At 36.3% G+C, this 12,221-nt stretch overlaps 2 protein-coding genes across 3 annotated transcripts; both read right to left on the bottom strand.

Annotated features, from left to right (window-relative positions):
• Positions 1 to 1,143: 1,143 nt before the first annotated feature.
• On the bottom strand, positions 1,144 to 7,741 carry nlrp3 (NLR family pyrin domain containing 3). Its single transcript, XM_073841487.1, is given in 8 exon segments — positions 1,144 to 1,942; positions 2,022 to 2,068; positions 2,390 to 2,563; positions 2,635 to 3,063; positions 3,131 to 3,304; positions 3,718 to 5,503; positions 5,651 to 5,692; positions 7,460 to 7,741. Coding segments are annotated over 8 exon segments (3,462 nt in total). The 5' UTR covers positions 7,728 to 7,741; the 3' UTR covers positions 1,144 to 1,400.
• Positions 7,742 to 8,838: 1,097 nt separating this feature from the next.
• On the bottom strand, positions 8,839 to 12,221 carry LOC141337436 (uncharacterized). Of its 2 annotated transcripts, none has more exons than XM_073843251.1 (7): positions 12,147 to 12,221; positions 11,720 to 12,052; positions 10,682 to 10,999; positions 10,146 to 10,331; positions 9,962 to 10,048; positions 9,759 to 9,832; positions 8,839 to 9,654 (listed from the first exon to the last, which is right to left on the bottom strand). In XM_073843251.1, the coding sequence occupies exons 1-7, from the start codon at positions 12,202 to 12,204 to the stop codon at positions 9,403 to 9,405; spliced, it is 1,308 nt and encodes a 435-aa protein (XP_073699352.1). In that variant the 5' UTR covers positions 12,205 to 12,221; the 3' UTR covers positions 8,839 to 9,402. The 2 variants fall into 2 exon arrangements, with proteins under 2 accessions (XP_073699352.1, XP_073699350.1); XM_073843249.1 differs by having other exon boundaries at positions 8,841 to 9,654; positions 9,962 to 10,057.

Below are 12,221 nucleotides of genomic sequence, written 5' to 3'. Positions count from 1 at the left end.
ATATATATATATATATATATATAATATATATATATATTATATATATATATGTTTACTACCAGTAAAACTGATACAATTTTGGGACTAAAGTTTTGATTTGACACTTTGTCCTGACCATGTTTTGTTACATACCTTTCGATCAAAGTTATCGAACATCATCAAGATGAATTTGTTTTGACACAGTTTAATTCTGAGTTATTGTTATATTTTCTTACTATTTTCTAAATAATAGCGAATAAACTGTGATAATGTCAGAAATGTTGAAGATGTCAATAAATTTTGTTATGGCTGTATGTATCACTACGCTGTCTCTAACTCAGATCAATGTTTTGTGTCGAATTATTAACTTTTTTGGCAAGCATCTGTGTAATAAGCCGTATAATGTACATCCATCTGGCTATTATCGCAAAATAAAGTCCTTCAGTCTTATAAAACAGCAATTAGATCATCATTGCATGCTGTAATTCAGACACATCCACTGCAACCATTTCGACTTATTTTTCTGCATCAAGGCCCAAATGCAGCTAACAAAGATTGTTGCAATATTTAATGACTGCCTGCTGTTTCTGGATTCAAACCCCATTTATTATTTTCATTCGTGAATCAGGAGTTTTGGTTTGCACCCACATATTCACCGTGAAGCTGTTCAAAAGATCCCTACATGTACCTTTGTGTTTTTAGATGAGATATGAGCTTGTGAAGGATGATCAACATGTCATGTCATGCACTTCATTTCTGGCTTCTGTATTAAAGGACATGATCGTGTTCTATATATGAGTGTTTTTCAAGTTTTAAATAGGTCACTCCGTTCTAAGCATTCTTTCACACACAGCTAAATACATACTAGGTAATGGTAAAATAATTTTCTTTTATGTATAGACATAATCCCATATATTATAATGAATTCTGATTAATGAAAATATTCCATAGAGTTTCTTCCTGATGGTGTTTGCTTACTCTTATTATATAACCTAATTACTTAATCTAATTATGTTTATTTCTTTAGACCTTGTACTGTGTTAGGCTGAGTGAGACTTGTCATAGCACTTGCATGTTATTGTTCTTTTGTTGATTCTAATGGCTTCCATTGTCCTTATTTGTAAGTCGCTTTGGATAAAAGAGTCTGTTTTAGTTCAGCTGCTTTAGATATTTATTTTTAGATCTCTAGAATTTTCATTCTAATGATTTTAGCTTTTGCATGTCTGAAAAGGCAAATCCAAAAGCAGTTCTCAAATTATTTCTGAACATGTGGTTTGGTTGCTATTTACAGTAAAACATGTGAAACCATTGCATTTCATGCATCAAATCTGAAATGATGTTGTACAAGTCACATGGAGTAAAACAAGATGTCAATAAACGTTCAAGATAAACATAAACGGTAAGATAAAAAGGCTTTCATGTTATATTTGACACAATGACACAGAGTCGCTTTCTACTCTGAAGGCTGCATAGAGAGGATCTTTAAAAGACGTGAGGTAGGTGTACAAGTGTGTGAGTGTGTCAGAGACGCTGTAGAAGGACAAAACACCAGCCGTCGTGTCCACATACACACCCACTCTATTGAATGGACAAGAGGATGAAGACTTTAAATTAATGTCTTCTTCAGCGTGAGAAACATATGGAAAAGATGCACAGGTAACGTTCCACGACACATCATTGTTTCCAAGCTGACTCTTGGCCTCTACTATAAAAAAATCATCAGTTTTCCTCATTATGCTTTTGTACGTCACCCCAACCGTCCCCTCTTGACCTGTCCATTCAGCCTCCCAGTAACAACGACCAGACAGGATCTCTCTAGAAAGCACTTGTCGAACAGATTCAAATCTCTCTGGATGATCTGGATATGGCTGCTTCTGCATTACATATGCCGCCGTTCTGTTTCCATTGGAGAGACACAACTGAATGTGAGCTGTGTTTGGATCCAGCGTGAGATCGCAGGCATCTGTGAGATAAGAAATGAGAAAACACAACCATTAGTGCCTCAGAGATAGACATAGAGAGATGGAGAATGAGAAACTTACACTTTCTAAACCCTGCTTTAATGAAGTGGTCACTCATAGGGTCAGTGCTGTAGAAATTGATGAAGAAGAAGAGGTTAAGAGAATGAAAGCAAATAATAACACAAGGTTGTTGGTTCGATTTACAAGAAATGAATAAACTGAATGAATGAACCATGAATTAAATGTTCTTTTGGATAAAAGTATCAACTCAAATGTAGTTGCTTTCTGTATGTCACTTAAACAACAATGACCTTATGACTAATGTTTTCTCTTAACTCAAAACAGCTCAGCTAATAAAATATAAGCTTTTTATTGGGACATCCTTAAGACCACAAAAATACTTACAAATTTAAAATATGAATGTCATATTGTTGACCAACAAGACCTACTTGAGTATCTGCAGTGAGCAATTTGGATCCTCCAGTTTGTCATTGAGCAGCTGGACTCCTGATTCTCCTGGGTGATTGTAGCTCAGATCCAGCTCTCTCAGGTGTGAGGGGTTTGAACTCAGAGCTGAAGATAAATAACTACAGCCTTCCTCTGTCACCATACAACCAGACATCCTTCAAATTGACAAAACAAATGAGAAATATTATATTTGTTAAATAAATAAATGAAAGCTTTTTTGTTTTACCTCAGTATCTCCAGCTGACAGTTTGGACTCTTCAATCCATCAGAGAGCAGCTTCACACCAGAGTCCTGCAGGTCATTGTTACTCAGATCCAGCTCTCTCAGGTGTGAATCTGAGCTGAGAATCGAGGAAAGGTACTCACAACTCTTCACAGTGAGGTTGCACCAGCTCAACCTGCAGGAAAACATTTCAAAACAACCTTTAATCAATAATCTGTTTCATACAGCATTGTTAATGCTACATATCATCAATACTTTCCTCAGAACCTGAAGTCTACTCTCTGGATTTTCCATCCCTTGTAGGAGCTCATAGAGTCCAGAGTCCTGCAGGTCATTTCCACTGAGGTCAAGCTCTCTGAGATGATGTGAGATATTCTTGAGAGCAGAAACCAGCTCAATACAGCTCTCCTGGCCAAAATGACACTGGACCAACCTGAATGAGTACAATATTAGAATAACATTTTAGGTTTATGTTTACACTAAAATGAAACTCTCATAACCTGAGTGTCTCCAGACGACAGTGTGGGCTCTTCAGTCCAGCAGAAAGCGCCTTTACTCCTGCCTTGATGCTGTAATTGTGACTCAGGTCCAGTTCTCTCAGAGGACAGTCTTCTAGCTGAAGTGCCATGGCTACTGTTTCACAACACTGTTCTGTCAGTCCACAGTCTGAAAACCTGTAAAGATGGAAAGACGTTAGCTAGTCATGAAGAGTTTACTTTTACACAGTTTCAAAATAAAAAAAAATCCTAATAAAGTAAAAAAAAATGTCAATACATTGCACAAAAAATGTTGAAAATATATAAAAAAGTTTTAAGTCATTACAAGTTTACAGTATAATACATGTGCATTAGTTCAATAATATCAATTGATTATGTAAAAAATAATAATAAACCTAAATTTAGAAAATCTGGAATGGAAAGAAAAAAGAGTGCACAATGGTTTATACTGCATTTCTGCAGCATCACTGTCACAAAAAGACAAAACATTTTTTTTAATAAAGTATTAGTTTTATTCATACTATTCAATTAATTATGTTTTTTTTTTGGAGAAATTTTATTTATATAATGTTTTATTTGACTTGACTTACAAGGCTTTTCTACAGCATCTTACGGCTGGGACAAGTCTCCTGCATCCCGCATATGTTTTGTTGAACATCTTTGCGTTCAAGTCATCCAGCACCTCGCCTGACATCAGAAGCACATAGACCAGAGCTGAGCAGTTGGATTTGGACACCTCTTTTGGCTGGCCGCTCTCTGACCTCATATATTTCATGATTTGTTGATACAAGGTTCTGTCCTGCAGTTCGAGGATGCAGAAGAAGTGGTTGATAGATTTATCTGGGCACTTGTCATTGTTTTGCAGTTGCTTGATGTACTGTATGGTTTTATTGATGCAGTGTTTACTGTCCAGCATTCGGTCCAGCAGGCCGATGAGGAGTTTTTGATTGGACTCAAGAGAAATGCCCAGCAAGAACCGCAAAAAGAGATCGAAATGTCCTCGGTCACTCTTCTTTGCTTTATCGATCGCCTTCCTCAGCAGAACGTACAGCAGTTCTTTCTCATTAGGACACTTATTCTCAAGGAAGAACATCAGCTCGTCCATGTCCAGCTTCAAGTAACAAAGAAACACATGCAATGCAGCGAGAAATTCCTGCACACTTAAGTGTATGAAGTAATATACCTTCATCTCGTGCAGAACGGAGTCTTTCTTAAAGATTTCAGTGCACAGACCTGTGGACTCCTCGCTTGTATCGATGCCACATGCTTTCAGATCCTTCTCATAGAACATGACGTTACCTTCTTTCAGCTGTTTGAACGCCAATTTAGCCAACTTGGAGATTATGTCTTTGTTTGAACTCAAGAGCTTTGTGCGATCTCTTTCAAGCTTCTTCTCATATTTCTGGTTCTTTATGTTCATCTGTATCAGAAGGAAGTGGATGTACATTTCAGTGAGAGTCGAAGGAATGTCCTGCCCGTCATTTTTTAAAAGAATATCCTGAAGAACAGTGGCCGTGATCCAGCAGAAGACGGGAATGTGGCACATGATGTAGAGACTACGAGATGTTCTGATGTGTTTGATTATTCTGGAGGCCTGATCTTCATCTTTGATCCGATTTTTAAAATACTCCTCCTTCTGCTGGTCAGTGAATCCCCGCACCTCTGTGAGCAATCCCACATACTCAGGAGGGATCAGATTGGCCGCTGCCGGTCGTGACGTTACCCAGACGAGAGCCGACGGAAGCAGTTTCCCTTTAAGTAGGCTCGTAAGTAAATTGTCAACAGATGACCGCGCATTGACACATTTGACTAATTTACAGTCAAAATCCAATTCCAGGCGGCTCTCGTCAAGTCCGTCAAAGATAAACGCTAGTTTACATTTTTTATAAAACTTGGTGTTTTCCACGTCTTTCAAATCAGGATAAAATTCCAAAAGTAGCTCATGGAGACTGATCTCTTTATCATCTTTAATCAAGTTAATCTCTCTGAATGGCAGCAGAAACACACAGTCCACATGGTGATTGGCTTTTCCTTCAGCCCAGTCCAAAATGAACTTGTGCACAGAGAACGTCTTTCCGATGCCAGCGATACCTTTGGTCAGCACGATGTTACCCTCCTCTTTTTGCTTCAGTAAACAGAATATGTCATTGCAGTCAATCGGTGTGTCTTCAAATTTTGGCGCTTTCAAGGCTCGGTCAATCTTCAGAACCTCATGTTCATCATAGACGTCCGAAATGTCCCCTTCAGTGATGAAGAGTTCAGTGTACACTTTGCTGAGGTGCGTTTTGTTCTCCTTTTTACCCTCAAACACACGACCTGTATTAGCCATCATGTTGTCTTTGTGACTTTCCAGGATTTTTTGCAAGACGTCCTCCTCTAGAACAAATCAAAAGCACAATAATTATAGTAATTTCTGCCTTAAATCACTGAGATGTTGAAAATCATAACTTGTAGACATTTAGAAATAATCTAAAACCTGACACATTTATGACCAGGATAAAGAAGTGGCTATTGTTTTCATACCTTGTTTCTGAGACATCTGTCCTTCGGGTGGATTCTGAAGCCCTGTTGAGTAAGCATCCGAACAAAAAAAAAAAAGAGTAGAGAAATATGTTTAAATCAAAACATAAATTGTTCAGTGTTGTGGTTGTAAAGCCTATTTATTCAAACCTTGCAAACTGTTTGGTGGTTGTAAAATGTTAAACAATGTTGCCAAGTTTTCCCAGAGAAATAAGCAACTTGGTTTATAAAAAAATATGTCCAAAAATATGAGCCCTTTGGTGAACTTAGGAAAAAATTATAGAAAATATAAAAAAATAATATTTGTTGAAAGAAATAAGCAAAATAATTTAAATAAATAAAACCAAGCATTGAAAAAAAAAAATATACATCTTACTGATTCTTGAAAATTTGGCAAAAACATGTCCCAACAAGAAAAGTGTTCATTCTGTTGGAAATGAAGAACATTTTCATAAATCAAAAGAATCAAGATTATAATCAGAGGGTCAGTTGCACATATTTAAGGTTCTTTTATAGTTTTCTTTTAATTTTGTATTAATTTAATTATCAAATCTGGCCCATTGCCTACAAAATCACTTGTCCTCAGATAGGAGATAATCATTTCAACTTGATTAAAAAAGCAAAAAGTAATCATTTAATTGAATAATATTTTTACTATATGAAAGAGTACATTGTAATATGTATCACAAATTACAAACACTGTGTTTTGAATAATATTTACAATTATTTTTGGTTGCACAAAATGTGTCCCACATATGCGTCACCACCGTCAGATATTTATAAAAAGCAATAAAATCAGGCAACTACAAGGTCAACTGCATTCCTGAGGACCACATTATCAAATCTTCAGCTCTACTGCATGCTTCAAGATCAGCCAAGCTCCTGTAAATTTGCTATTTTCTCTTAAACTTGTTCATATTTTTGGACACTGCTACTGTGGCAACCATAACATGTCAACACCGTCTCTTTTGTATAAATAATATTAGATTTGATTATGACATAAATGTATACTTTTTAAAAACAAGTCTGAAGTAGCTAGCAAAAGAGTTGCAACAAGATGGCTAATGTGAACAACTAATGCATATCATGGGATAGTAGGTTTTTGTCACCACCGTCAGATGTCACCACCGTCAGGTTTTCTGTCTGACGATGTCGAAATATTTGAAGAATATTTTATCAGAGTGCTCAGGATTGTTATTTGTTGGACCAAATAGTTTTAAAAAAGTTGTTAAACAAAAGGCGTTGACTTGAGTGGTATACATTTTGGAATTTTATGTTGTAATGAGGCCACTGTCACCACCGTCAGATTAGTGTCACCACCGTCAGAGGGAGTTTTAATTTTTTTAAATAAATATGCATAGGGGCCTACAATATATTTTGTCAGTGCTGCTGAGTTATTAAAGTGATAGTCTCTTTTAAAACAAAAATACATTTGTTAAATAAAAAACATTTTTAGTTTGATTTAAGCAAAAAGTAAACGTTGTAAAACGCTAAAAAGTAAAATGCCAATTTTATGAAAAAAAAAAATACAAAATGGGGAGGTGACACCAGTACATTGCTGAAAAGCTAAGACCTTGGTCTATAATAATATACATTCAGATGGTGTAATTAAACACAATTTTTTTTTTTTTTTTTTTTTTGAAAATTAAAACCTGTTTTATCCAAATTCCCAAGAATCACTGGTTTGTATATGGGGTAAAAATAAAACTTGTGACTGCTGAAATTTATAAGAAAAAATGCCCAGAATGGTTAATGATAAAAAAAAAACTTGTGAACTGTGATGTTAATCATGTTATTGTGCTATGACCTTACCGACAGCACCAGTGGCGGAGTTGAAACTGAAGATGACTGAACCCTGGATGACATTTCCAGTGAGTACAGGAGCGTTTACAGTTCCACTTGCTTTAGCTTTTAGATCAACGCTGACTGAAGTGTGAGAGGGGCTTATCGTCTGCATTGACCCATCCACTGCATCTGCCTGCTCCAGTTCATCAGCACTAACTGCGCTTCTCTGCTTCTTTGGTTTGTTATTGTCCTGCTCATCCACTGCTTCCAGAAGTGTTTCTGGAACAGACTCCATCTTCTCCACCTTGGTGCTGTATAAGATCAGATGAAAGGAAATAATATGTAAAAATAATAATGAGAAACTATCACTATACTATACCAGTACACATTAAAAAAAAAAAATCCCAAACACAACCAGACCCAAAACTCACTTATTAATGAGTAGCTTCAAACACAAGTTATAAGAATGAGAATAGAAGCAGTTTTGCTCGTTATTTTTACATATTGCACTTATTAACCAGTACTTATGCTTAGGCTATACAAACACGCTCAGTCATGCAGACGGAAAGTCCAAAGTCTCATGGAAAAAAAGTTATATTAATGGTCGACACCAACTGACTACAGCTAATGTTTTGTTTATTCTTAGCGAGCTTCCGTTCAATTCTGTGAACAGAGCGCGCTTTAAAGTAGGAAGAGCTTGAATTGGTACGGATTTTTTAGACTTCATTGAACGACAAACAATTAATTAATTATTTAATGTATAAATATTAACTTTGTATTAAAGCTACTTATTACGTTTAGTCATTTTAAATTTGTGTATTACGCTGGACAAATGCAACGAGTAGCTAGTTTATGTGCATCAAAGTTGAAAATTCTATGGTTTTAAGCATCAATCGACAAATAGCTTTCCACATGCATTAGCGATAAAAGTTACATAAATAAAGTTATATAAATAATAAACACGCGGTACCTGTCTCGCAGCTCACTGTTTGGTTTTTGTAGTTTCACTTTAAATAGTCTCCGCCCACAGGCCTCTTTCTAACGGGACAAAGATCAAGTATCAAGAGAATCCCGTCAAGAACTGCGATTTCGCTTTCGACCTGAAGGGGGCGCCGATGTTCGATTGTCATATTGCCTGAGTAAGCAGCGAAAATAGACTCAAATATTAAGTACACAAAACTGTGCAAGTACATTAAGCAGGAAATATTAAATAACATTTGCAACAGGCTACTCATAAATAATATAGGCTATAGCCTGTTGAAAATGTTATTTTGCTATAGATATTCCCTCTAGATCATTTTTGTTAAATGTGAGCCAAAATCATCACAATTAAAAGAACCAAAGACTACTTCAGTCTGTTTGCATTGAATTTATTTAATACACAAGTTTCACAATTTGAGTTGAATTACTGAAATAAATAAACTTTTCCAAAACATTCTAATTTATTGAGATGCACCTGCATAATAGTGATGTTGTGTGAGATTACTGACTGGATCGATACCTTAATCAGTCCAGATTAAAAAGATGTATTCTATCAGAATTTACACACATAAATAAAAATGTGAGATTGGGAGCTAAGAGTAAGATTTTGATATATTTGTGCATTTTTTGCAGATTGCACAATTATTGTGAACACATTGAAATGACCAGAATTGATTTTTGGAGTTGTGCCATAGATCACAGCAACTAATACTAATTAGCTGATAATTAGCTCATATTAGCCTGTCAATCACCTTTTGTTAGATGTCAGTCTGATTTTAATTTCAACTTTTATTATTGCACCACAGCATTAATGTTATTCACTCAATTAATTTTTGACTATGTGCTTTGATTTATTTTTCCGTAATACCAAAGGATTTGTGAGCATGAATAAATTACAGACATAAATGTAACCAATCGTATGTCTCCAAACAATACCAAGGCCACAGATTTAAGCAAGCGAGAAGCATTCAGGTTTAACCTGGTCTCTTTTAATGTCGACAGTCTTTTGGTTTAACAGATGCATAGTCGCATGTTTCCTGCCCATCAGACGTCTTGTTTGAATGATGTCCAGCTGAAAATTTGATGCTGGAGTAAGTGAGATCCACAGAGGAGATGCTGGGTATTTGTGCTAGAGCATAAACAGAGGCGTCACGTTCAGCAAATGCTGGAAGGACCACACTATAGTCAGGCTGATCAGGTATGTTCCTGATGTCTTCATAATCGTAGACCGTATGTGTGGCCTGAAGAGATGGGGGAAAAAAAACACCAGTGTAAAAAAGGATTTGATCCACAAACAAGTGATTGCATACAGACTGAACTCAAACAGACGCATGATGAAACTCACTTCTCTAGTTTCTCCCGTATCTCTAGTGGGCAGATTGTTAGTTGGACCGTGAACGACATCTTTGGGCGGCGTTTCTATTTTATCGCACAAGATTTCCAGATTTGTGACAATGTATTAAGGACTATAAATGCTTGGATTTATTATGGCAAATGAGAATAAAAATGATTCTATATTATGTAAATTGATGTGATAAAGACAGTTACCTTCTTTCTTCTGCTTCCATCTTAGGTATATAAACAATAAGAATCCAAACCCTGTCAGTATCCCTATGACCATCACCATGATGACTACTGTAGAACCTTACCAAACAGACAAGAACGTAATAAGCTACTCAAAATTGAACTTGAGAAACAAATGCCTTCGTTCATTCTGTCAGAAACACTGTACCTGATTGTGGTTTTTGTGAGACTGCATTAGACGATGAGAAGAGCAGTAAGACTGTAGATGATGCTGATGGCGATGAAGATAATGAAGATGTGATGGGTCTGTTCGAGGCAGTTTGTGCTTGAGGCGGTTTGCTGACATGCAATGAAGCTTTTGTTGTTGGTTTAGGTGTCATGCTCTCTGATGTAACTGAAACACCAATAGTCACTTAGTTTAATGCAGAGCATGCAGTTATTTAGAAATATGAAGACAACAAAAATGACTTAAGATGCTTTTTAGATATTGAGCATGCATTTCAGAATTAATATACACAGTTACATTCATACAGTCTTATTGTGTCTAATGGTCATGTGACACTGTACTTCCTCCTGACACAGCTGTTAGTAACGCTTCACTAATGTCAAGGGTGAGGTGGAGAAACAGCAGCGTATGTGTGATCAGTGATGCGTGTTTAGCATTTGCACTATTTCTAAACTAAAAAGAATCATTATTTAGTTAATTTCCATAAACATAATATCAAACTGCTAATGTTATATTACCAGCAGAAATGTTTAGATCAGTGACTGATATCCACTTGATTTTGTGCCCTTGTCCTCTGTGTACAGCTCCACACCAGTATATCCCTGAATCATTTTCTGTCAGATCAGCGATGGTCACAGTAAAGACTCTTGCAGATGTGTTATCACTCAAAGAGAATCGGCCATTACTGTTTGTCTCTGATGAAACTTTGATAGCTGATTTCTCACAGAGGGATGGGTCGCTTCCTTTGCAGATGAATTTGACATTATTCTTCAAATTTCTTTTATAATGGCAGAGAATATTAAGAAGCTTTCCAGTCACACCGGACACTCTGGACACTAAATCAGAGCAAAAAATGAGATACAGTACTTACAGTGACAATTTAGCTGTTTAATCAGATACTGGTCTGAATAATGTCAGTTTACATTCATTGACACTGGTTTCACTGGTTGCTCTGCTCAGAGACACTGATAATGTCATGATAGCGAAATGAACAAACCATGACCTTTAGAATCGCTAAATGTCAGCGGATAATGCGACTCTTTGAAAAGCTCCTCAATGTAACTGATTTTAAAGAATATAAGCACAAACCTAAATATTGAGGTGTGAGTCATGAATTTTTTTTTAAAGGTAAAGTTTAATGGTTTAATGTTTTTTTTTTTTTTTTTTTAAATGCCTTGATAAAGGCTGATGGCTGGAATATATATTATAAAAAAATATGTCTAAGAATTTAGTAGTTATATTGTTATGCAGCTATATATTTTTTGAATGAACTGCTTCTTCTCAAAAAAACTGCATGCCATTTGGCAGGAAATTATCGGGTCAGTATTTTTTGTTGTCTGTGGTTTGAACACTTGTTCATCACCATCTGCAGAGGATACTGTGGTTTCTGATATCTCGCCTTTCTACATCTTTCAGCACATCAGACAGTACAGTCATACATGCTAAAAGACCTCTGACAGACTACTTTAGAGTATTTTAGTTAGGTTCATATATATTTCACAGCATATCTATGTGCACTGATGAAGTAATAACACATACAGTGTATTCTGACTTACCATGTATAATTTCCAGATGAATCTGTGTAAAGTCATCTAACTTTCCCCGCCCTGTCTCTATTCCACACCAGTATTTGCCTTGATCCTCTGTTCTCAGATCAGTGATGGTGACGGTGAAGATAAGAGCTGTTTTGTTGTCAGTCAGAGAGAATCTCTCATCTTGAGCTGCTGATCCAGATTCAACAGGTTTGTCTTTAAACAGTCTTAGGCATTTTCCTCTGCAGAGATACTTGTTATCATCCTTATAGTCGGGCTCATATGGACACCGTATCTCAACTTTTCCTCTTTCATGTGCAGTGAAAGTCCAGATCTCCTTCATCTCACATGCCACAACTATAAAAACATACAGAGAGAAAAACAGCTCAGTGCACACATGGATCTGATTGAGAACAGACAGACTGTTAGAAAGAAACAAAATAACTCTCACCTGACACGAGGAGCAGCAGGTTAAATGTGAGGAGCTTGTCATCACAGCGCTGGATCATTCTGCTTTATCTGTGTG

This window comes from Garra rufa, chromosome 6, assembly GCF_049309525.1.
Source record: "Garra rufa chromosome 6, GarRuf1.0, whole genome shotgun sequence".
Taxonomy (NCBI): Eukaryota; Metazoa; Chordata; class Actinopteri; order Cypriniformes; family Cyprinidae; genus Garra; species Garra rufa.
This window is presented reverse-complemented; position numbering and strand designations above follow the sequence as displayed.

Coding starts and splice junctions, on each gene's coding strand:
- LOC141337436 (XM_073843249.1), bottom strand. CDS start 12,204: ATGATCCAGCGCTGTGATGACAAGCTCCTCACATTTAACCTGCTGCTC. Junction 11,000..11,719: donor TCATCTGGAAATTATACATG/GTAAGTCAGAAT, acceptor GCTCTGATTTAG/TGTCCAGAGTGTCCGGTGTG. Junction 10,058..10,145: donor CTCACAAAAACCACAATCAG/GTACAGTGTTTC, acceptor CTGTTTGGTAAG/GTTCTACAGTAGTCATCATG.